General features: G+C 44.8%; 1 protein-coding gene across 1 annotated transcript; it reads left to right on the top strand.

The window, feature by feature from the left end:
- Nucleotides 1-3,981: 3,981 nt before the first annotated feature.
- RFK (riboflavin kinase) lies at nt 3,982-12,482 on the top strand. Its single transcript, XM_026518822.4, has 4 exons — nt 3,982-4,471; nt 5,382-5,533; nt 9,543-9,645; nt 10,367-12,482. The coding sequence occupies exons 1-4, from the start codon at nt 4,390-4,392 to the stop codon at nt 10,495-10,497; spliced, it is 468 nt and encodes a 155-aa protein (XP_026374607.1). The 5' UTR covers nt 3,982-4,389; the 3' UTR covers nt 10,498-12,482.
- Nucleotides 12,483-24,397: the final 11,915 nt, after the last annotated feature.

Raw genomic sequence — 24,397 nt, 5'->3', positions numbered from 1 at the left:
GGGGTTGACTGGGGTCAAATCTAAGGCTTGGGAGAATGGAAAAGAGGCTGCTTCTAGTGGGTAGGTGAGAGCTGGTGACCTGGATTCAGCTGACATAAAGGAGAAAGATGGGTCGGGAGACACTTGGTGACTGCTTAGATATGGAGGCTGTGACCTCTGATGTCAGACTTAAAGGTCAGCAATTTTTAGATGCGTTTTTTAAAAACAGACTCTATTTTTTAGAGCAGTTTCCAAAAAAATGAATGGGAAGTAGAGAGAGTTCCCACATATGGTCCTCTCTCCACCCCCTCCCCGTCCCTCAGTTTCCCCTAGTATTAACATCTTGCATTAGCATGGGGCCTTTGTTATCACTGATAAGCCAATATTGATAAATCATCATTAACTAAAGTTCATAGTTTACCTTAGGGTTCACTCTTTGTGCTGTACTGTTCTATGCATTTTGCTTGTTTGTTTTTAAAGATTTTATTTATTTATTTATTTATTTATTTATTTATTTATTTATTTGACAGACAGCAAGAGTACAAGTAGGAGGAGCTGCAGGCAGAGGGAGAGGGAGAAGCAGGCTCCCCGCTGAGCAGGGAGCCTGATGTGGGACTCGATCCCAGGGTCCTGAGATCATGACCTGAGCTGAAGGTAGATGCTTAACCTACTGAGCCACCCAGGCGCCCCATTCTATGCGTTTTGACAAGTACATAATGTCATGTATCCATTATTACAGTATTAAAGAGTTTCACTGCCCTAAAAATTCTCTGTGGCTCTGCCTACTCCTTGTTCCCTTCCTTCTAACCCCTGGCAACCACTTTCTTTTTACTATCTCTAGAGTTTAGTCCCCAACAGAATGACATATAATTGGAATCATGTCACAATACATAGACTTTCAAGGTTGGCTTGTTTCACTTAGTATGATATGCATTTAAAGTTCTTCCATTTCTTTTCATGGCTTGATCCTTTCTTCTTATTGCTGGATAACTTCACATTATATGGATATGCCACAAGTTATTTATGCATTTACCTACTGAAGGACATCTTACTTGCTTCCAAGTTTTGGCAAGCTGGAGTGGGTTTTTGTGTGAACATAAGTTTTTAACTCCTTTGGGTGAATACCAAGGAGCGTCACTGGCCCATATGGTGGTTTTGTAAAAAAACCGCCAAACTGTCTTCCAAAATGACTGTATCATCTTACCTTCCCACCCACATGAAGGAGAGTTCCCGTTGCTCCACATCCTCGCCAACATTTGGCGTTGACGGTGTTCTGGATTTGGGCCATTCTTACACATGTGTAGTGGTATCTTATTATTTTTTGGTTTTTAAGTTTTACTTATTTATTTAAGTAATCTCTACACCTAATATGGGGCTCAAAATCGCAACCCCGAGATCAAGAGTCACATGGTCTTCTGACTGCTCCATTCCCTGACGACACATGACGTGGAACATCTCTCATACACTTTTATCTTCTTTGATGATATGTCTGTTCAGATCTTTTGATCATATTTTAATTTCGTTGTTTGCTTATTGTCAAATTTGAAGATTTCTTTAGAAAATCTTTTTCTTGGGGGCGCCTGGGTGGCACAGCGGTTAAGCGTCTGCCTTCGGCTCAGGGCATGATCCCGGCGTTATGGGATCGAGCCCCACATCAGGCTCCTCTGCTGGGAGCCTGCTCTTTCTCTCCCACTCCCCCTGCTTGTGTTCCCTCTCTCTCGCTGGCTGTCTCTCTCTCTGTCAAATAAATAAATAAAATCTTTAAAAAAAAAAAAAAGAAAGAAAATCTTTTTCTTGGTTTACTTGGTGTGGGCCTTCTCTCTTCCCTTTACATCTCCTCAGCTCTACTCACTCCCGATTCCCACTTGTGATCTTCCTTCCTGCAGAGAGACAACTCAACATCAGAGAAGCAGGCTCTTTGCCCAGCAGCAGAAGAAAGGATGCTGTTTGAGCAGTTCAGGGAAATACAAGACATACTTTGAACACTTGGTTAAAAGCACTAAGTTTTATAAAGACGCACCCACACTCTTTCAACTGTAGATTTACAGATACAATGGGAACTATGAGTGCTGGGTAGTGTGTTTTTGTAGTCAAATGACTGGGAAAAAGAATGTATCCTACAAGCTGCAGAAAATCACCTGAATTGTTGCAAGGATATTCTTTGGCCACAGAGGTGGAGTGAAGGGTGTGGTGTCAAAATGTGGTCTTTCTCCTGATTGGATGGGGACCCCAAATGTGGGGCGATGATCCACTGGGTGCAAGCCAGTGGCGAGGGCAGTGAAAGGATTCACCCGAGGCAGAACAAAGTGACAGAAGTTTATTGAATACACAGCAAGGGAGTGGTGAGCAGGACAGCCTTATAGGAGACTGTTGGCAAGGAGGCAGTGGGTAGGGGCTGCATTTAAAGGGGGAAGGTGAGGAGGTAGGGTGACATATGGAATTTTCCCTTTTTTGATAAAACATATGTGAAGTACCTAGCATTATCTCATTTAATTCTAAAACCACCCTTCCTCATTTATTTCTCATGACTCATTTAATTATTTTATTTCATTTAATTCCCCTACCTCCTTGGAACTCTAGGATATGGACTAGCACCCAGGGCGGCTTTAGCAGGCTCTTACCTACAGGCTTTTCTTATTTGGTGTTTCACTGATGACAACCATGACGATAATAATTTTTACGACAGGCCAGGAAATTTGTTAAGTGTTGTACATGCATCGGCTCACTGAAACCCCACAAAATTGTTAATATTCCCATTTAGTTGATACAGACACTGAGATTCAGACAGTGTACTTTGCCCAAGGTCACCTGGCAATTCAACGAGGCAAGTGAGGCTTGTACTGAAACCCTGGCTTATCTAGCTCTAGCCTCGGTGCTCTTAACCATTAACTACGCAACAGGCCTTTTATGCGAGGTCCGCTCCCTGGGCAGCCTTTCACTCCCTTTGTCGGGACTTCTATTGGAGTACTGACAGTATAGTCTCTCTCACTAGACGGAGTCTCTGAGGGCCAAGAACTTGTCTCAGTCACCTTTGCCCCCCTAGCATCTTGCACTCTACTTGGCACACACTAGGCTCTTAATCTGTTCTTTCCACAAATACTTACACGGAGTGTTTGCTATGAACCATGTGCTACACTAGCCTTAGGGAAATATGACAGTCTTGCCAAGCCCTTCGGTACCTATTAGAGAGAATATAATTTTAACATTGGGTAAGCATTATCATAGTTACATATATGTAAGGTACAAGCAACTGCCAAGTCTGGACAGGATTTCACACAGATTCATAGAGAAAAGCAAAGAGAACAATTCAAACTTCTTTTTCAAGAACAAGACAAGAGGATGCACCTTGTGACTGAACCTTGCATTTCTTGTGAGCAAGAAATTTCCCTTGAGCTACTTCCTTAGGTAATGTTTACAGATCCAAGGGTTAGAAGGCCCACAAATTGGCATTGCAGTAGAGATGACGTCTTTTGTCGGGTTTATTACATTCTCAGGGTAACACCTCCCAGAGGAGGGTTAGGTAGGCAGCTGCACCCCTCCTGAAAGAAAACTGTATTACTGCGACCTTGCACTAGTCACCGGGGTTGCAGCGTTAGACTAGGACTTGCTCCCTCGGTGCCTACGTTCCGATATAACTTCAGACCGCGGTCAGGTGGTCTGGGGGACACGAGGGCCATTTTCCGCGGATAGTTAAAGCCTCTATGACGTGGTGACCTTGAGCTGGAATTTTGGAACTTTAATAAATGTTTAAAGAACGAATGAATGACGAATGACCATCGAACTCGCGGTTGCCAAGAAGCTAAAGAACGTCTCTGGCGTCAGAATCGTAATGAAAAGGAGAAAGGGAAAAGAAACAGGATTGTCGGACAACGGTATTTTCACAGCAACCTAGGTGAAAGAGGGATTCCCGCCACAGTTTCCAGCGCCGGAGGCCCGGAGAAGCCCAGGAGGGGCGGGGCGGCGGTTCCGGGTCCACGGCTGGGGGCGGGGCCACGCGGGGGCGGGGCTACGGAAGCCGAGCGGGCTCCGAAGCGTTTGGCTGAGGAAGAGTGCGCAGGCCTGCGGTTCTGGGCGGGCTCGGGCCCTCCCCCGCTGACCCCGGAGCGCTCCCCACCCACGGCCGCACTTATATCCGCCCTCGCCGCTGTTCCCGGGGCGGAGACACAAGCTCTTACTCGCTTGGCGGTTTCGTTTGGATCAGTGGCCTGAGGGACTCACTGCGGCGTGTCGTCGGCCGCCGCCTAGCCCGTTGTGCGCCTACCCTCCCTGCGGGTCGCGGGGGGATTCGGGCACTAGCCGAGCTCCTGCTCGGGTTCCCCGGCCGGTCCGGGGGATCCGGGCACCGCTTCGACGGCGGCTTCGCCGGGCCCGCGGACCGGGTCGCAGTCCGAGCCCGAAGCGGACGGCGTCATGAGGCACCTGCCGTACTTCTGCCGCGGCCAGGTGGTGCGGGGCTTCGGCCGCGGCTCCAAGCAGCTGGGCATCCCCACAGGTGAGCGCGGAAGGTCGCGGGGCCCTCCTCCCCGGGACCCCTCCCTCCGGGCTTCCGGAGTTGGGTCAAGTGGGGGCCGGGACGTCAGACGCGGGACTTGGGGCTGCGGGCAGAGGTGACGCCCTCCCCTCCGCTCGGTTCTCGCTTTGTTGAGGCGGAGGACCTTTGGTCGGATTGAGGAAGCTCGTCCACATCCACGGCTCGGGGCTCACCGGGGACCGGGCTTGAGGGGTGGTGAGGGCAGAAAGCCGAGCTGAGTTTCGGGATCCCCCCCTTTCCCGCCTCCCTATCCAACCAAGCTAGAGCTGACAGGCATGGCACGCGTCATCCCCATTAGGAAACGTAATGGGAACCAGATTGGTTAAATTTCCAAGCCAACTGTAAGGTTTTTTTTTTTTGTTCTCTTTATATGTCTTGTTAGCAATTGGACGAGAATCCGATACCTTTTTTGGTCTGTCTGCATTAGTTTCAGTAGTCAGGACCTGACTGTGTGAGTAATTCATCCTTAAAAATGCATACCAGGGTTGCCCCTAGTCTTTGAGTTGGGGACCTAGCCACGTATATTTTGAAAATAAGAATAGTTTCAAGAGATTCTGAATCTCTTTAAGAAAGACCAGGTCTAAAAAAAAAAACCCAGCTGTTCATGCATCTCTTTTCATCTACCTCAAGTGTGTGTTTTTGTTTTTTGGAGAGCTTTATACATTTAATTGTTCTTAACCTAGCCACATGAAGAGGAGAAAGAAAAAAAAACAAACAACCAAGCCATACTATAGAATGGTGGGATTGATAATCATAGGCAGGATTCCAGGAAATTTATGAGCATAATGATTTAGGCTAGCCTTCGTGAGATTTTTATAAATATTTGCTATGAAACTGTTAACACTCAGAATATTTATTTTCTGTTATTTAGCTAACTTTCCGGAACAAGTAGTTGATAATCTTCCAGCTGATGTATCCACTGGCATTTATTATGGCTGGGCCAGCGTTGGAAATGGAGACGTTCATAAGATGGTGGTGAGCATAGGATGGAACCCATACTACAAGAATACAAAAAAGTCTATGGTAAGAAGTCTATTTAGCTGGGGGCGCCTGGGTGGAACAGCGGTTAAGCGTCTGCCTTCGGCTCAGGGCGTGATCCCGGCGTTATGGGATCGAGCCCCACGTCAGGCTCCTCTGCTATGAGCCTGCTTCTTCCTCTCCCACTCCCCCTGCTTGTGTTCCCTCTCTTGCTGGCTGTCTCTGTCTCTGTCTAATAAATAAATAAAATCTTAAAAAAAAAAAGTCTATTTAGCTCTATTACTGAAAATGGGATAGTAATTTAAGGTAATATTCAGTATTAGATGCACATAGAAATCATTAGTGGTACTCAAAACATAGTCTAAATTACTAGAATTTTTGGCAGTTTTCTTGAAGGATTTTCAAGTGACGTGTTTAGTTACTGTTTGACTGGATTAATTTTTCATCCTTTCACTTTCAATGTATTTGTGTCTTTAGATCCAAAGTGAATCTCTTATAAAATAAAGTGAATCTCTTGTAAAAGGGGAAGTATAATTAGATTGTGCCTTTTGACCATTCTGTTAATCTCTGCCTTTTCATTGGAGAGTTCAGTCCATTTACATTTAAGCTAATGACTGATAAGGAGGGACTTCTGCCGTTTTGCTGTTTTCTATATGCCTTACAGCTTGTCTGTTATTCTTCTATTACTGCCTTTTGTTTTTTAATTTTTTTTTTGGTAGTGACACATTTTGATTCCCTTAGTTCCTTTTGTGTACTTTCTATAGAATTTTTTTGTGTGTGGTTACTGTGAGGAGTTCTTTTAACTTTCTACAGTTATAAATTCTAATTTGGATTTACGACAATTTTAATAGTACATAAAAACTCACAAATTACATCCTTATACATTGTCTGCCCAATAATATACAGTAATATTTTTTATGCATTTATCTTTTAAGTCATGTAGAAAATAAAAAGTGGAGTTTCAAGCCAAAATTGCAATATTAATTTTTATAGCTGTCCATGAGTTTACCTCCACTGGAGATAAAAGTGAATTACTTGTGGCATCTGGGCAGCTCAGTTGGTTAAACACCTGATTTTTTATTTCGGCTCAGGTCATGTTCTCAGGGTGGTGAGATGGAGCCCCTCATCAGCTCTGTGCTGGGTGTGGAGCCTGCTTGAGATTCTCTCTCCCTCTCCTTCTGCATCCCCCTTTAAAAAAAAATGAAGTGAATTACTTAAGAGCATGTTTGATAAAATTGAACTTGCTACAGTTAATATATAGTTCATTCACCCTTTAATTACTTGCTCACCCTGCTAGGATAGAACTGCTTACTCCATTAGGTGGTGCTTTCTAATAAAATTGCAAGGTGATGCTTTTTTTTTTTTTCCCCCTCTCTCAAACTGCTTTGAGGGTGTACCCCTTTTCTGCTCTTTTCACAGTACCCATGCCTCTTAAGACCCTAATCTGCTAGATGGGGCTGGATCTTGGTCAGGTTAAATGTATGGCAAAAACAGAGTAGATCTAAATTCCGTCCTGTTTGAAGAGTTTACAGAAGTGTGTCACAGTTGGAAAACCATAGGGCTAAGTCTTGGTTCAAACAGTAGAAATGACCCAGAATTGCTTAACATTGTGTTCAGTATTTCTTATTTTTGAGTATTAAGGATGTGGAAATTATTTGGAGTAAAGGAAAAGAACTAATGAAAGAACACAAAGTAGTTTTCTGTAGATGGGGAGGAAATGAAGAGGAGAGGGAGAGCTATTCCATGACAGATTTCTGCTAACAGGACCACTACTGTAGCAAGCCAGTGGAGGAATGCCTTGGAAGTCCTGCCAGAGTTAGAAGAAACTCAATTTTCTACTGGTAGGAGGTTCATACTTTTCAGATTTTCTTTTTCCTTTTCTTGCCAATATTAGATATCTGTGATGTGTCTGTTGAAGTCTTTCCCCCTTTAAAAAAAATTGGATTGGCTGTTTTAATTGACTTAAAGAAGTTCCTAGTATTTCCCAGATCTGGTTCCTTTGTTGGGATATGTATTGCAAATATTGTCGCCTTCTGTGTTGCTTTTGTTGTTGTTGTCGTTTTAATGTAGTGGTGTCTTTTGAAGAACAGAGGTTCATAGTGCTAATGTAACCCAATTCATCATTTCTCTTTTATGGGTGGTGCCTTTTGTATCCTATTTAAGGAATCTTTGCCTGTTCCCAAGTCATAAAGATACTCATCTTTGTTTTCTTCTAGAAACTTAATTGTTTTAAACTTTTCTCATCAAATTGATTTTTGAGTATGGTGCAAAGTAAGGGTCAAAATTAATGTTTTCCCATTTGGATATTGACTCAGCCCGTTTTTTGAAATACCATTCTTTCGTGACAGCACTGCACTGTCACCTTGGTCATAAGCCCTGTGACTTACATGTGTGAGTCTCCAAAATGTGCTCATACTTGGTCTCCTCGTCTGTCTTTGGGCCATTACCACATGTCTTCATTTTCGTAGCTTTTATAATAGGTCTTGATATCTGACTGTGTACATCCTCTACTTTTAGTTTCAAGATTTTGGGGGGATAATTTCAACCTTCACATTTCCTTATAAATTTTAAAATCACTTGACAGTTTCCATCATTAAAAAAAAAAAAAAAACCTAGAATTTTGACAGGGGTGACATGGAACATGTAGATCAATTTAGGAAGAGTAGACATCTTGACCATTTTTCGCAGTAATGTTTTATAATGATCAGTGTTGATGCTTCAGTTTTAAGTGTCCTTCATATATTAGATTTTCTTAAGTCCTGCACAAAATATGCCTCTATCTCCAGGTTTCATGTTATCTAGATTGTTTAAACTTCTCAACATTCAGTGCTGCCATCTTCTATATTTGTTTGTTCTCTTAACCGGCTTTCCTGCTTTTGGACTTGGATTTCTTGGTAAGAATCTACTGAAATTCAGATTACAGAACACCATCTTCCTCCTCCACCATTTTGCTTCAACATGGCCTGTACCCATTAGTTGATGCTGTTCCTTGATCAGGATCCTGCATTGGGCCCTCCTGCCTGCACGTCATCTTCAGCTCCACCTAACCCTCAGAGGCTTCTGTGACCGTATGCGTCAGAGACACACGGATCCTGATTAGTCTTAGAAATGGTTCTTTAAGGGGGCGCCTGGGTGGCACAGCGGTTAAGCGTCTGCCTTTGGCTCAGGGCGTGATCCCGGCGTTATGGGATGGAGCCCCAATCAGGCTCCTCTGCTGGGAGCCTGCTTCTTCCTCTCCTACTCCCCCTGCTTGTGTTCCCTCTCTTGCTGGCTGTCCCTATCTCTGTCAAATAAATAAATAAAATCTTTAAAAAAAAAAAAAGAAATGGTTCTTTTAGTAGTAACATCTCTTAATACTTTGCTCCTTACTTGGTGGTATCTTGACTCGGGTGTTTGTTTTTGTGTTTTGTGGGTTTTTTGCCCTGATAAGACTTAATTACTCTGCATGTTAGTTTTTTTAAGGATTTTATTTTGAAGTAATCTCTGCACCCAATGTGGGGCTCGAACTCATAACCCTGAGATCAAGAGATGCATGCTGCACTGACCCAAGCCAGCCAGGTGCCCCTGCATGTTAGGTTTCGGTTTTTTTTTTTTTTTTTTTTTTAAGATTTTATTTATTTATTTGAGAGAGACAAAGAGAGAGCACAGAGGGAGAGGGAGAAGCAGACTCCCCACTGAGCAGAGAGCCCGACATGGGGCTCAATCCCAGAACCCCGGGATCATGACCTGAGCTGAAGGCAGACACTTAACCGACTGAACCACCCAGGCGCCCCCTCCCTTTTTTTTTTTTTTTAAATAAACAAATCATACCAGATTTGTGATACAACATCTGACTTACTCAGTTATAATGTTTATATGTGAGGTCAGGGGCAGGAACAGGACTGATGGAAGAATTCAGGGAAAAAAACGTACTTAGATTTTAACCTGTCTTTAAAAATTTAGTAAGGTTTGATTGTTTCATTTAAATTATCCCCACCATAAATGTGGAGATATATTTCAAATTTCAGGTATTCTGTAATTTGATGGTAATCTTTTTAACATTTCTTAACTCTAGGAAACTCATATCATGCATACCTTCCAAGAGGACTTCTATGGGGAGATCCTCAATGTGGCCATTGTTGGTTACCTCAGACCGGAAAAGAACTTCGATTCGCTAGGTAAGTTCTGTTCCGATCTTCTTAAGTATTACTGCAGCTACTTCTGCTTCTCCTAGTAACAGCATGGCAGGAGAGAGAACAATTGAGCCTGTGCCTTACACGCATTAGTGCCTTTCACCCCCACAGAAACATATGAGGAATTATTTTGCCCATTTCACAGATGAGGAAATTGGCAGAAAGCGGTTAAATAATTTGTTCGGAGTCACATCAGTATACGATGGAGCCTAGATTCAGGCCCAGCAGGATGGCTGCTTCTCTCCCAATAGTGTGAAGTGAATGAAATCTTTATTTCCTTTTCATATTTTAAGGAATAAATGAGAATGAATGCTGAGATGAATGATGGATGCTTTGCAATGCTTGAAGTGTAAGAAACTAAATTGATACTTGAAACAAATGGTATCAAGTATGTTAGTGTGGTGGGTTGTTTCAGTTCTGCTGTGGAATTTGACATCTGTGAATACTGAAGAGGCTTGATCACGAGTATTTTCTCCCTTTGGTATCTGTGACCTACCTTTGTGCTAATGCACAAAGATCAGGGACGTCTCTTGTGGACCGTTGACTTTTACTTAAGTCTGGAAGAAGGGCTGGAAGAAACATTTATTGGGCATCTGCCCGGTGCTAAAGACGCTGCCAGCCTGTGGGTTTTTAGGAGGCCGAACAAAGGAGTAGTAAGTGTGTAGCAGCAGTTTCTCATCACTTACCTCCTCTGTTCTCTCCACAGAGTCCCTTATTTCAGCAATTCAAGCTGATATTGAGGAAGCTAAGAAACGACTAGATTTACCAGAACATTTGAAATTCAAAGAAGACAATTTCTTCCAGGTTCCTAAAAACAAAATAATGAATGGCCACTGATAAAAAAAACCATCTTATTCTTATTTATTCATTCGCTGTTTTCTAATATTTTACTGCTCATGACTCCTCAGTCGTTCTACATCGAAAATCAGACATTTTCCTCCAGCCGCGAATTAAACAGTACAGTGTCTTTTAGCACATTATGTTTCAGCTGTTCAAATTAAACCAACCCATCATGCTATAGTCCTAAAGTGATTCATTTTAAAAATCAAGATTCTTTTTTATGTAATGTGTTGATGAAAATGTACCACTAGAAAGGTCTTCAGTGTCTTATAACGGAATTGCAAATGTATCTAAGTATGGGTAAAAAGGCAAGTCACTAGATTGGAGATGAGCACTGGTAATCCTCCTGGTGCGCAGTAGTACGTATGTACTTGGGTAGCACGTGCTGCCAAGCAGAGGAGGCTCACCAAAGTACATGGACTCGGGAGAGGCTTGGCAGTGGATTATCAACCTAAGGGGAAAAGATCCAGAAGGGGAAAGATCCAGACTTTATCTTTTTGATATTTTGTGCATTAATAGATTATTGCAAACCCGTAGACATGTGAATTTTTTTTTTCTCTTGTGTGACGTTTCATTGTGGTTAGTCGTTTCCTTTGTGAGGTCAGATCATTGCACTGTGTTCCATTTTGTCTCCCAGCTGCCTCAGTTCTCCTTGGTCTAGACTCCCCCTCCCTATCATCTTTGTGTTTACCTCCCGAAGGTAAAATGAGTGTTTTTCTAATCTCTAGGTCTCATTTTTGTGTTGTATAACAATTCTCCTTTTTAAGAGTAGATATTGCATGTTTTTCTTGACTTTGGTTCTTTTTTCCTTGAAACAATTGTCCGTGTCTTTTTTTTTTTTTCCTATCTCGTTTAGAATACCCTGCAACTGTTCACTTAGACAAAAGACTGCGTCTGTATCTACCATTCCATCCCTTCACTATATAAACAGTGACTAAGTGCATATCCGTATTGCATTTTAGGAAGAATATCCCTAAAACTTCATTAGGTTTCCTCAAGTTGAAATGAGCACACAGCAGTTCATTTGTATACACCACTTTCTTAACACAAAACATTTGTTTTCCCCCTAAGGAAGCCATTTAAGCCAATTAAGTTATGAAAGCTACTTATTTTTAATGTAATTACATATTCCTGAGCAAATGTAAACTGTCGTAGCTGTGTACGCACAGTGTAATTTAATGCTAAACAGTGCTTGCAGCTTGGGGAAAAGGTGTAAATAATAAAGTTTTAGTTACATAATCCTCATACTACGCATTTTTTCTTCTAACTAAGAAGTAATTTTTGGCTACTCGAGACTCTAATTTACATTGAAATCTTTGGGTATTTAGGAAATTGAGATTACAGATTGGGCCTCCTGAAACAGTACATGGCATTATTGTTTACTTAAGCACCCACTTTAGCGTGGGGAAAGGAGCAGAAGTATAGAGAAGGTAGTTTTAAAAGTAACTCATTATAAATCATTTTCCCTGATCTGCATAAATAGAGAACAGATTTTAAGAACGACACAGAGTATTTAGAAACACACCTAAAACATTGGAGAAAGGGGAAGCATGGATAAATTGAGTTGGATTGTGTTTTACTTTTCAGTATATGAATTTATGGCAAACAATGTAGTATGTGTCTTCCTTTTATAAAAAGACTTGAAAAATGTAACTTAATGTTAGAGACCCTATACTTGAAAGAAGCCGCAATTACTAGTGGATTGTAAAGCAAAGATAAAAACAGACACGGAAGGTGTAAAAACAGATTTGTGTTTGTTTGAATAGCCTGCTGCTAATTATGTCCTTATTAAGTGTGTGAAGTCTTTGATGTTGTCACCTTACAATTTGAAAATCGTATATTGTAAGGTTTAAGGGTTAGTTAATAGTGTCTATACTTCTTAAAGTTTTATATTAAGTATGTATTATAAGAAATGGCAGTAGTACCATTTTTGATTGATCTGATTTCAGGCCTTGAAATAAATCTTACCTAAGTGATGTTTCTTTCCCTGTGTCAGTTTGAATCTTTTGCCTTGTCTATGTGTAGGTCCCTCATTTGCCGGCTGGTGGTCCCTTGCTGGTGTGTTTGAGGGCCTGACTGGCGAGTTGCAGGTGGCTGCTGGTGGGGGGGGCAATCCCTGCGGAGCAGTGGTAGTTCTAGAACCACGGGCTTTGTCTTGACAAGTCCCTGTTGATCCCTGCAGCACGGGTTTATTTGGAGAGCATTCTATTTTTTTTTTTTTTAAAGATTTTATTTATTTATTTGACAGAGAGAGACAGCCAGCGAGAGAGGGAACACAAGCAGGGGGAGTGGGAGAGGAAGAAGCAGGCTCCCAGTGGAGCATGGAGCTCGATGTGGGGCTCGATCCCAGGACCCCAGGATCACGCCCTGAGCTGAAGGCAGACGCTTAACGACTGAGCCACCCAGGCGCCCCAACCCTGAAGAGCATTCCATTCACAGGGTGTCAGTTCTCAAAAGCCTGCTTTCTGAAGGTGAGGGTCCCCATTATATTTTTAGGAGCCAGAGGAGTAGAAGTCAGAGTTCCCTTCCATGACTTCTGCTCCAAAACAGGATTCTGCCGTCTTGGCGACTAGCAGTCCCTTGGAGCTCCTGCCTGTGTCTGGTGTATGCAGGGACACGGGTGTTCTTTCAACACTCCTCAGGCACTGTCAACAACGGGGGCTTACACGTTTGCAGCTAGGGCTGCTGTTGTAACAGCTGGGATCAGGCAGGCGTAAGCCGGAAGTTTACTTGGACAAAAGTGGTAAAAGTGCCAGCCTTTTCCTGTCTCCCCCGCCCCCAGCTTGGGAAATGGATATGAGGCTGAAAGAGGAGATCCAGTCTGACCTTCAGAGACTGAGCTGGGAGATAAATGTGCCCTGTAAAGAGATGCCATCAGAAACAAGAGTTAGCAGAAACGAATTCTGGAACAATCTCTACAAACATGACAGATGCAGGGATTATCAGATAGACTTCGAAATGACTTTAATATGTGTAAAGAAAAGAGCGTTAAAAATGGTAAAATAAGGGTCTATAAAAATTGGACAGAGGGGAGGTAGATGGGGGATGAAGAAATAATGCGGATTAAGAGGTACAAGCTTTCAGCTGTAAGATAAGTCACAGGGGTGAAACGTACAGCACAGGGAATACAATGTAATAATGTATGATGACAGATGGTGACTACACTTAACCGTGGTGGGCACTAGTAATGTACAGAATTGTTGAATCAGTATGTTGTACACCTGAAACTAATAAAACACTGTATGTTAATTTAAGTAAATTTATAGCTTTATTAGGGCATGATTGACATAACAAGCCACACGTATTTAAATTGTATGACTTGGTACGTTTTGATATATAAATACATCACTGTAAAATCAAACTCAGGATAATAAATATCACTACCCCTCCCCCCCCAAAAAAAACCTGGGGAGGATAAGCATGGATTTAAAGTGATATTCATATCTTCAAATCTGGAGTGTCCAGGTGAATTTAAACGTTTTCTCTTTCAGTTGGAGGTGTAGATGATTATAAGATGTCAACACTGGGTGGGAAGTTAATTTTTTATGACCCCCTCCCCAAATTCATATGTTGAAGTCTTACCCAGTGTGTGGGCAGGTGGGACCTTTGGTCGGAGGTGGGGCTGTCATGGATGGGATTGCCCTTATAAAAGATAACCCCAGAGAACTTTCGTTCTTTCTGCCACACGGGGACACAAGAAGTCAGTTTGCAACCCAGGAAGCATCTCACCAGAACTTGACCATGCTGGCTCAGACTTGCAGCCTCCAGAGCTGTGAGAAATAAGTTTCTGTCGTCTGTAAGTCACCCAGTCTGGGGTGTTTTGTTACAGCATCCTGTACAGTGGAACCCTGATGTGAAGCTTAAAATAGATGGCCTCCTTCCCTGCTCTCCTCTCCCTTCTCCCCTGCCTCCCCCCTTCCCCGCCTCTTTTGTCTCTAATGGAAACAGGTGTGAGCCATTGGGTTGGGAGTGAAGACGGTACAAAGGCATCATCTACAACATATTTATAATTTTTTTGCTTTGGAACTAGATTTGAGATGTCAAATTGCTGTCCTCCAGGAGATAAGTCTTAACAGAGTTTCTTCAGGTCAGTGCTGTAAACCAGTACCAGTTCTGTGGGTTACCTAGGACAGTGGGAGAGCAGAGCTGTTGAAGGGTGTGGGGAAGGGGCGGGGGCCAGCCCCTGTACAGAGTCTTGAACACTCTTGCTGTCTATGGGAGAGCCTCGTCTTAGGAAGCACTTGGGTGGTCAGCGGGCATGGCCAACAGGCAGATAGAAAAGTCAAAACTACCCGGGAACACTTCTTAGTAAATTGCTAAGGCGTAGAATTTAAATTTAAATTTAAATCTAAAATTTAATTCTTTTATGTTTCTTTGCATTTTGGCCAGGCCCTTCTGGGGTAGTAGGAGCCTTGGTTGAGTTTAAACAGGCAAGGATAACTAAGCAAGTAAGAGAATCTTCCTATTCTCACTCATGCTCTTGTCCAGTGAGTCTGTCCTATAGTTGAATTCTCTTAAGTTAAATCCAAGTATTATGTAACTGCACTGTATGATCTTCTGTATTTCCCACAGCGGACCTAAGCCTCCTAGGTTACCATTTTGCTTAGGGATCTAACTGGTGGCAAGTAACAGAGAAGGACTTGGCTGATTTAAGCAGGAAGTGAACTGAACTGGAAGAATGATGGGTAACTCAGGGGGGATGGGAACGCTGGACGCCGGGTAAGGAAAGGGGACCTCAGAACCAAGGCCAAAATCACACACACAGCTGGTTCATCGAGGACAGTGCCGTTGCTGCTGAGCGAGCATGTCCCAGCTTCCCAGCAAGCCCCAGGCGAGCCACATTCTCCACACAGCTGGCCCTGTTGTCCCGAAACTAATCTATGGGGGTTTTTTAAAACAATTTTTTGAAGTTTTTACTTAAGTAGCCTCTCCACCTGAGGCATCTGGGTGGCTCAGTCAGTTAAATAGTCTCTACACCCAGCGTGGGGCTAAACTCCCGACCCCAACACCCTGAGACAGAGTCACATGCTCTTCCGACAGCCAGCCAGGCGCCCCAGTCTTTCTGTGATTACCCTCTGATCGGCCGAGCTTCGGTCATGTGCCCCTGTGTTAGTGGCAAGGGGTAGGCTGGAAAACTGAGTACCTACTTCAGCTTCTGTAGAAAGAGACACTGTTCCGCCAAAGCTGATGCAGTGGGAAGTAAATTCTCTAAACAGAACGAGGGGCGTCTGACACTGGACAGTAAGAAAAAAGGACAGGTCTCCACCTGCATTATCTAACTCCGAAGGAAATGATCTGAGTGCTTGCTGTTCGTCCGCTCCTGCATCCATTCCCAGAACATTCCTTCTATTAGGTTAGCATGTTCCAGAGAGACAGACAAACCCTTTTTAAAGAAGATTTTATTTAGAGAGAGAAAGCACGTGCACACGTGTGCTCGGGCAGGGGCAGAAGGAGAGAGAATCTCAAGCACGCTCCGCACTGAGCACAGAGCCCAGTGCGGGGCTCGGTTCCATGACCCCGGGATCGTGACCCGAGCCAAAACCAAGAGTGGGATGCTTAACTGACTGTGCCACCCAGGTGCCCCAGAACCCTTTGTTTTCTTTTATCTGAAGAAAAAACTATAGTAATCCATAGTGTTTCCATTTTTATCTTGATCTGCAGGAAGCTCAGGGCTAGCGTTCAATCTCAGTAGTGATAACCCTATAGAACCCTGCTTTCCAGAGTGTTCTTGGAAGAGCCCTAGAGCTTCCTGGAGGTGCACCATGGGCTGGGCAAGCAAGGGTATCTCTGCCCTGCCCGCTTTAAGGTAGTACTCTTACCCTTTACATCTGTGGTTTCTACCGAGGACTACATTTGATTAAAGGCCTCCGGTGCTAAGAAATGCTGACACTTCTGCTTGGATGGGTCAGCCCCCCTGCCGCCGCCTCCCTCAAGGCTCGTTCTCTCTTTCCACGTTGACGATTTCATTTTGCACACATACTAGGTGGCGCCAGTAAGGACTCTTCTGGAAGCAGGCGGGTGTAAGTCCTAGAAGAGTCACTCCCTGTGGGGCACTGAGAAGATTCCCTGGTGTGGGTTCTGCTTGGATCCCTATAAACAAATAACCTGCTGCTGACTGAGTCACTCACGGGAAGTCCAAATTCATCTCTGGGTCCCTTTAGGCCTCTGAGAATTCAAAACATTTTCTCCGGCTGCCCAGTGCATCGTTTTGCTTGCCGATTTGCTGGAATTTCAAGTTTATTAAAGGCTCTCCAACCAGTACGGAATTTCTGTCAAATGAAGTTTTTGGTTTTGTTTTCAAATCTCTCCTGGACCCAACAAAACCTAATACTACTATTCTGAGGTTTCCACCATATTTCAAAACTGGGACTTTCCCTGACCCGTAGCCTGACAAGCCAGACCTGTTCTCCACCGTTTCTAGAGGGAAAGTCTTCGCAGACTGAGGCTCAGCTGCCCTGCCCTACAGGAGTTGTGTACGTGGGACGCTGGGAGCTGTGGGTGGTGTTCGGGAATGATCCCCCGGGGCCACCAGGCCAAGCAGCTTTGGCCCAACACGGCAGCACAACCTTTCCTTGGCTCTTGCTTCGGCAGGCTACACTGCCTCCGGCACAGGAGAGAGTTGGCAAAGCTGAGATCGAACTTTTAGTCGAGACAGCAAAAAGGTAGAAAGTTGACAAACACATAAGCATTAATACAATTGACACATTGTGGTCAGGAGCAAGTTCTCCAAGTCTGGAGGAACAGGGATGTGCCAAGGATCCAGGTCCCAGACCACACCAGGAGAGTCGACTAATGTCAGGGGAGAGTGTCCAGACTGCAGCCTCCGGACCCCCTGGCAAGCTCCTCGGGCGACCTGTTGCTATTTCATTGACATCCATCTTCTGTTCCCCGTAGAATTCCATCATAATGGACTCTCCCCGGGCAGCTCATGTTCTCTAGTAATCCCCGAGCTCTGCTTCTCCTGGACTCCAAGCCTTTGCTCATTCCCTTTCCATTCCCTCCACTTATCTGTAGCCCACCCATCTGTGAGATCGTGTGAATATGGAACTCTTCTTTACACTTGTGGCAGAGGCCAACAAAGGTAAAAATCTTTGTAATAGATGATGCTAGCTTCCCCCTTTTCCAATTCTAGGTCCTAGAAAATCCAGGTCATGCTGAATGCGAGAAACCCATTCTGTCCATCACCCTCCTACCTACAGAGGAGTGGAGTTGAAGAGGGAGGGAGGGAAGGCTCATTTGGAGATGATCTCAGTATGCTCTGTTGGACCCCTTGCAGTTACATCGAGCAGAGAGCTTGTGTTTCCTAGATTGGGAGGTAGGATGGAAGGATTGTATGAGAATCTGTGGCTAGATTAGCTGTGGACAACAGAGCAGAGAGAGAACATGGCTCTTGCACTCTCAAGAGAGGGGGTGAGGGAAGGGAGCAAAGGTGTGTGGTCTCATAGACCAGATGTACAGATATGGTTAGAGCCAAATCTGATAGGGATCCCACCTCAGATGGCAATCTGGATTGTGACCCAGAAGTGACCCAGAAGACAGGCAGAGGAGGATTTCCAGAAGCCCAGGGTCTGAGGGACCTCAAGGGGGCTTTGGGCGTACCAGACATTGCAACTGAATTGCTCCCGAAGGGAACATTCAGAGGGAATCCTTTAAGCACAGCGAGCTCAGGGCCAAGCAGGGCCTAGGGCTGGGCTCTTACCTAATACAGGTTTTTAAAAAATTATCATCTATCTATCTCAGGTTTTTAAATGGATGCATTATGAAATAAAATTGGTGGATTGTGGTCAGCTTAAAAAAATTAGAGTATGATGAAAAAATATAATTTGGATAAGTACGGTTTCCTCAAACTTTTCCTTTAGTTTTATAAAGAGGGGTTGGTGTAAATTTTATTTTTCTATTGTGGATTGCAGTAAAAAAAAATGGAAAGTCCCTGTTTTCATCTGCCCTCCTTGTGTTTGCTTCTGGAGGAATCAGACAGCTGCCATCTGGGAAATGAGAAAGAAGCCCTCTCAGCCAGTTTCTATGCACACAGGCAAGTTATTTTTATTTATCTTTATTTTTTTTAGATTTTATTATCTGGGGGGGCAGGGGAAGAGGGAGAGAATCCCAAGCCAACTCGGAGCCTGACGCGGGGCTCGATCTGACGACTCTGAGATCATGACCCCAAGCAGGAGGCTTAACCAACTGAGCCACCCTCGCTGCCCCAGACAAGTTTTTTACTTCCCTGGGGCTTCGTGTCTTTTTGTGAAACAGGGGTAAGAACAGTCTACCTCATAGGGTTGTGATGTTACAAGGTGGTTATTTCTTCTCCCGGCCAAGATAACATTGCAACTTTAAGGACACAGCAAACCCTTCCCTGGATTATATGCGGAGAGCCTACTTCCGGTCAGCGGTAGACAATGCGTTCTGGGAGCAGAAAACGTATGCACAAATATTTACGGAGTGACTACTGTGTGTCAGCACTCTGCTTTGGGCTAGGGGTACAAAGCAGGGTAAGTTGCTGTCCGTGACTCCGAGGGGAACCTACAGGCTGTCTTCCAGAGAAATTCAGTTTGTTTGACTTTATCGTCCTCGCCTTCACGTGGTTCCTGGTATATGTTGGGTCTCTGGGAATTTGAGTGCATTTCTGGGGAAGGAATCACGGACCCTCCTTACCTCACCCAGATTCAGTAAATAAAGGAGCATCATGTCCCTTCATTTTCTCCAGTACCTTCCAAATGTGGAAGAAAAAGCAGCACCGGAGACTTTCCGGCTGTTGCCAAAGGTCTCCAAAAGGCAGCATTTCAGGGAAAGTTGAATTTGCTCTTGTATGCCTCCTCTGGTGTTTTATTTCACTGTGTTTACTGAAAAGAGTTTTCGGGAAAGGAACGAGAAAGGAAACAGATGGTGCCAAATGAGAGAGGAGAGCCACAGATCTCTCCACTCTTTGCTGGCTCAGAGCAGCTGAGAAGCCAGCAGGAAAAAAAGAGTGGTGGTGGTGGTGGTGGGGGGTGTGCTGTGGTCTCCGCCCTCCCTTCCAGCATTGCCAGTCCCTCGGCTATGTAAACAGGGCTCTGATGTCGCCAGCCCAGGGAGGTCACCCTGGGTGAGCCCGGCCAGCCCTTCCTCCCACCCCCTCCTGCGCTGCAGAGGGGACAAGACTTCCAAGCAGCTTGCAGAGGAAATGAACAAATGGACAGGGTGGGCTCTCCTTTGGTTTCCTTTTTAGCCCAGAGGGAGTCGAAACCAGGAGGAAAAAAAAAAAAAGGCTGAGTTGGGACCAAGTAAAGCCCCCCCCCACCCATTGCCGCACCTAGGGGAGCCCCATGTCCGCATGACCCCCGAAGGGCCAAGAACCACCTTTGAAAATGGCATCAGTAGAAGTTTCCGCTTCAGCTGGTGTGCAGTTTACGTTACAATCCAGGAGGCACGGCCACGGCCGTGACCTCAGACAACACGGCCAGTGTCTCACAGGCTAAGATGGGAATGCGGATAGCCTGATCGTGGAGAGCAGCTCTCTTTCAATTCAGCTTTTTATGTCGGAAGAGAAAGTCTTCTATACCAAGCCACCTTCCTTGGGGTTTTCCGTAAAGCTCCATGTTCTTAAAGAGCTCTCCAGATCTTAAAGAGCTCTGCTTCCGTTTCCTCCAACCCCACCACTTTTGTCTCTAAATTCTTTGACCTACTGGTGGGTGCAGGTGCCTGCAGTAACTGATGGATTTTGCAAGCCTTGCATGGCTCTGAAGATACGCTGAAATCACGTTCAGCTTCAAGGGCGAGCCACCGGGCAGGTGCACAGGGCTTGCGGCTTAGAAGGGCAAGGGCCCCAGGCTTCGATTCCATGCTCTGCTGCTCACCATTTCAAAACTCTTAATTTTTACACTGGGCGCCACGGATTACGTAGCTGCCCCGTTTCCTGAGAAACCACCTCAAGATGGTTGGCCTGAGAATATTGTTTGATTTCTCCCAGTGTCTCCCGTATAAGGGACAGCACGGGTGAACAGAGGAGTGATACCCTTGGTGCAGCAACTTCGAGCTTACAGCGGACTTTCCCATGTGTTAGATCCTCTCCTGCTCACGAGCACATGGACGGAGACAAGCCTGTTTGGAGATCAAGTGATCTCACAGGCAAACAGCAAACAGCTCTGTAAAAGTGAAAATCAAGGGAAAAACAGGACGGAGGAATTATCCAGATGTTCTACAGCTGTGCTGCAATGACGGACTCAGCGTGGAGTTTGGCTAGAAGGATCGCCGGAAATAAAAATTCCAGTCCCAGGCCAAGAGAGAGAAAGACAGTGTCCTTGGAGCGTCCCGGAGCATCAGTCACAAAGATCCCTCGTGGTCCCTTCCAGCCCGCAGGGGTGCATCATGACGTCTGGCTGAAAACTCCTTCATCGAGGATTCCTTGCCCGGCCACTAGCAGATGAGCAGTTTGGTTTGTTTTCTGTGTTCCTTTGTTCCAGGAACAACTCAATACTGAAAACACTGCTCGAGCCCCCCTTAGAGGCTGGCTGGAACCCAGACTAAATACACTTGACCTTGGGCAGGTGGAGTTGGGGTGCCCATCCCCCCACGCCTTCAAAACCCTGCCTAAGCCTTTGGACTCCCCCAAAACGTAACTACTACTAGCCTACTGTTGCCTGGAAGCCTAGCCGATAACACCACCAGTCGATGAACACGCTTCGTAGGTTATATGTGTTACGTGCTGTTATTACAAGAAAGTGAGCTACAGGAAGGAAAACGTCATTCAGAAAATCGTTAAGAGAAAACATACTCAAGATACTGCCCTGTACCTAGTGAAAACAACCCCATGAACGTGGACCCACGCCGTCCAAACCCGTGCTGTTCAAGGCTCAGCAGGAACACCTGTGGACCATCTCATGGCGCCACCGGGACTGGGGGCTTCCACTGCTTCCACCTGCTTGCCTGACTTCACGATCTCCCGCCCCGGCCTGGCTGTTTGTACGGCCCCTGTTGCAAGCTGACGTCTGAGGTCCACGCCACTGCTCCTCACTGGCAGGGGTCAGCTGGCCGCCTTCAGTGGGGGACCGTGATGCCCGCAAGGCTGTCCTCGGCTCACGGTCATTTGGGGGCCCCAGGGACAAAGGAGAGGACACTTGCATGAGGTCTCAGCCCCACCATCCGGACAAGCCTGCTTTCCTGACTTCGCAGACCGCTTTCAAATCCCATAACCCTTTCTACGTGGATTCACAGTCAGAGTGACCTAGAAACAGACTGGATTGCTGTCCTTCCTTGTCCATGGTCTCAGCACGCTCTGAAGATTACCTGTGCCTTCGTAGGCGAACCCTAACGTGAGTTTTTCATGACTTGGGGGAAAAGGAGGGGTTTATTGTAGAAGCCCGGATTCTCTTGAACAGACTAGGTACACACAGGATTTCTATTAAGAAACTGTTCTGGGGGTTCCTGCTGACTCAGTCGGGTGAGTACGTGACTCTTGATCTCGGGGTCATGAGTTCGAGCCCCATGTTTGGTGTGGAGATTACTAAAAACAAGAAGAACAAAGTACTATTCTGCCGGGGTGGAGCTAGGGTTGCTTTTCAGAGAGTGAAAAGATGTGGAGAGATGAGCAGATCTCTCTAGAGGTCAAGCATTGGGCCAGCGTGCTTATTGAACGCATGGCTCTTTAACCAGAACTTCTATCAGTTCAGTGAGGAATGGATTGCTTTCCTCCTGGCTTTGGAGCAAATCACTGGATTTCTGAAAGAACAATCTCCTGTTTTCCTACCTGTTGAGAAATCAAGACAATCCGGTTAATGATATGCTTACTTAAACTCTCTCGTCCAACGTATTCGCTTTGCCGAGAAGGCGTTGTTAAAAATCGCTGGGTGGGTGTGTCTTTGCTTCCAGATTAAGTGTGTAGAGTGTTAAGTGTTAAGTCTTCTTTTCTCTCCCTCCTGTAATCCTGCTTCACAAATCCTTTCAAAATATGAGTTCATGGGAGGGAGACTATTAACAAGCTTTCACTGCTACTCAAATGATATGGAAGGGAGTGGGAGGGAAGTTAGCACTTATAGAGCCCCTTTGGTATACCAGGCCCATTGCATATGTAATGTCATTCATTCCTCACGGCAACCTCGAGAGGTCTGGAGTTCAAGTGTCCCACGCGTAGTGGAGAATCAGGACTTCAGTAACTTGCTCAAGATTCCGCAGAAGAAAGGGTCAGAGCTGGCATGCTAGCCCAGGAATCTTGAACTCTCAAACTCGTGGCATTTCTGTTACGCCAAATCCGTCTTTATAAAAATGAATACAGAAATGGTGAGTCTAATTAGGGCATCGCTCCCGAAGATTAAAAAAAAAAAAAAGAAAGGGCTTCCTACTTAGGAATAGTTTGTGAATAGACAGATTGAGATGTAATTATTGAAACTGAGGTGAGGGCATCGTTCGGGGAGCTGGCACTGAGCCACATCTGTGGACATTTGTGCAACGTTCCCATTTAGGCTCACTGGGTTCCCCGAGAAACAAGAACACGAGGGGGAAATGTGCTTGTCATTTTAGAGAGGACAGGAAAGTTGAGATACTTAGTGCTCACTCTTACCGACCCTGGCAGACACTTTCATTCTCCCAAACACCTTCCGCAGCTTTTCTCCCGTAGAGGCATCAATCTGCTTTTTCTCATAGTCTCTGTGTTCTAAGGGTTTTAGTGTTTTTTTCTTTCCCCTGAATTATTGCCTTGCTTGCATTGTCCCTCATTTTGTGGTTATTTGTAAAAACATTTATTTTTTTCACCTTAACATTAAGCTATTTGGGGGCAGATGTTTATTTGCTTTCTACAGTTCAGCTTACATAATCCACATAGGTTTTTAATTTTAGAAATACACTCGAAATGGTAGTGTATATAAACTTTTATATCTTATTACTACATGTAACTATTATAGCATATTTTGTGTAGTCTTTATAAACTTACTTTTAGAGCACTGTAAAGTAGTTTTAAATTACAAACAAAAGTGAAACTTTTTTTTGTAAATGCTTTGGTACTGTTTATATTTCCCGGCAAGGACTTTGTGGATTCAAACAGAACAAATATCGAAAAGACTCAACACAGTTTTTGCTAAATTGATTTCCAGAAGTGTTTTATTGGCTATGGTAGGCAGAGTCGTAAAGTGGCCCCTCAAGATTTCCCACTCGAATCCCCAGGACTGTGCATATGATGAGAGCTCATGCCTGTACGTAACGCTATGGTAGAGCCAAAGGAGGGTTCTCCGCGTGGGCCTAACCCAATCACCCCAGCCTTTTAAAAGCAAAGAGTTTTCTCCAGCCAGTAGCAAGAGGGAAAGTCAGAAAGATTCAAAGCAGGAGAAGGGTTCAGTGCATGGATGCTGGCTTTGAAGGGGGGCTGGGCACCACGCACAAGACCAGAGTGGCCCCCAGGAGCTCAGAATAATCCCCGGTGAACAGCCAGAAAAGTAAGCATGAACCTCCATTCTCAGGCTACCAGAAACTGAATTCTGCTGGCAACCTGAATTACCGTGCAAAAGAATTTTTCTCCAAAGCCTCCAGGTAAAAGACTTGCATCTTGATTTTGTGAGACCCTAAGCTGAGAACCCAGTCAAGCCTACCTGGACTTCTGGGTTATTAAACTGTGAAGTAGGGGTGCCTGGGTGGCTCAGTTGGTTAAGTGTCTGCCGTTGACTCAGGTCATGGTTCCAGGGTCCTGGGATTGAGCCACACATCCGGCTCTGTGCTTAGCAGGGGGTCTGCGTCTCCCTCTCTCTTTGCCCCCTCCCCATTCATGCTTTCTCTCAAATGAACAAAATCTTAAAAAAAAAAAACAACTATGAAACGATAAATGCGTATTATTTTAAGCACAAATGAATACATTGGCTTATTCTATACAGGTAATACAGGAGATTATCCGCGTCCCTACGGGTAGCAGTGGACAGAACTCCGAATTGTATGC

This window comes from Ursus arctos, unplaced genomic scaffold (assembly GCF_023065955.2).
Source record: "Ursus arctos isolate Adak ecotype North America unplaced genomic scaffold, UrsArc2.0 scaffold_33, whole genome shotgun sequence".
Lineage (NCBI taxonomy): Eukaryota > Metazoa > Chordata > Mammalia > Carnivora > Ursidae > Ursus > Ursus arctos.
The sequence above is the reverse complement of the archived record's forward strand: the minus strand, read 5'-3'. Positions and strand labels throughout refer to the sequence as shown.

Excerpts from the sequence above, each read along its gene's own strand:
- RFK (XM_026518822.4), top strand. The coding sequence starts at position 4,390 with ATGAGGCACCTGCCGTACTTCTGCCGCGGCCAGGTGGTGCGGGGCTTC. Across the intron at positions 4,472-5,381 it reads GCAGCTGGGCATCCCCACAG|CTAACTTTCCGGAACAAGTA; the intron begins GTGAGCGCGGAA and ends TCTGTTATTTAG. Across the intron at positions 5,534-9,542 it reads AGAATACAAAAAAGTCTATG|GAAACTCATATCATGCATAC; the intron begins GTAAGAAGTCTA and ends TCTTAACTCTAG.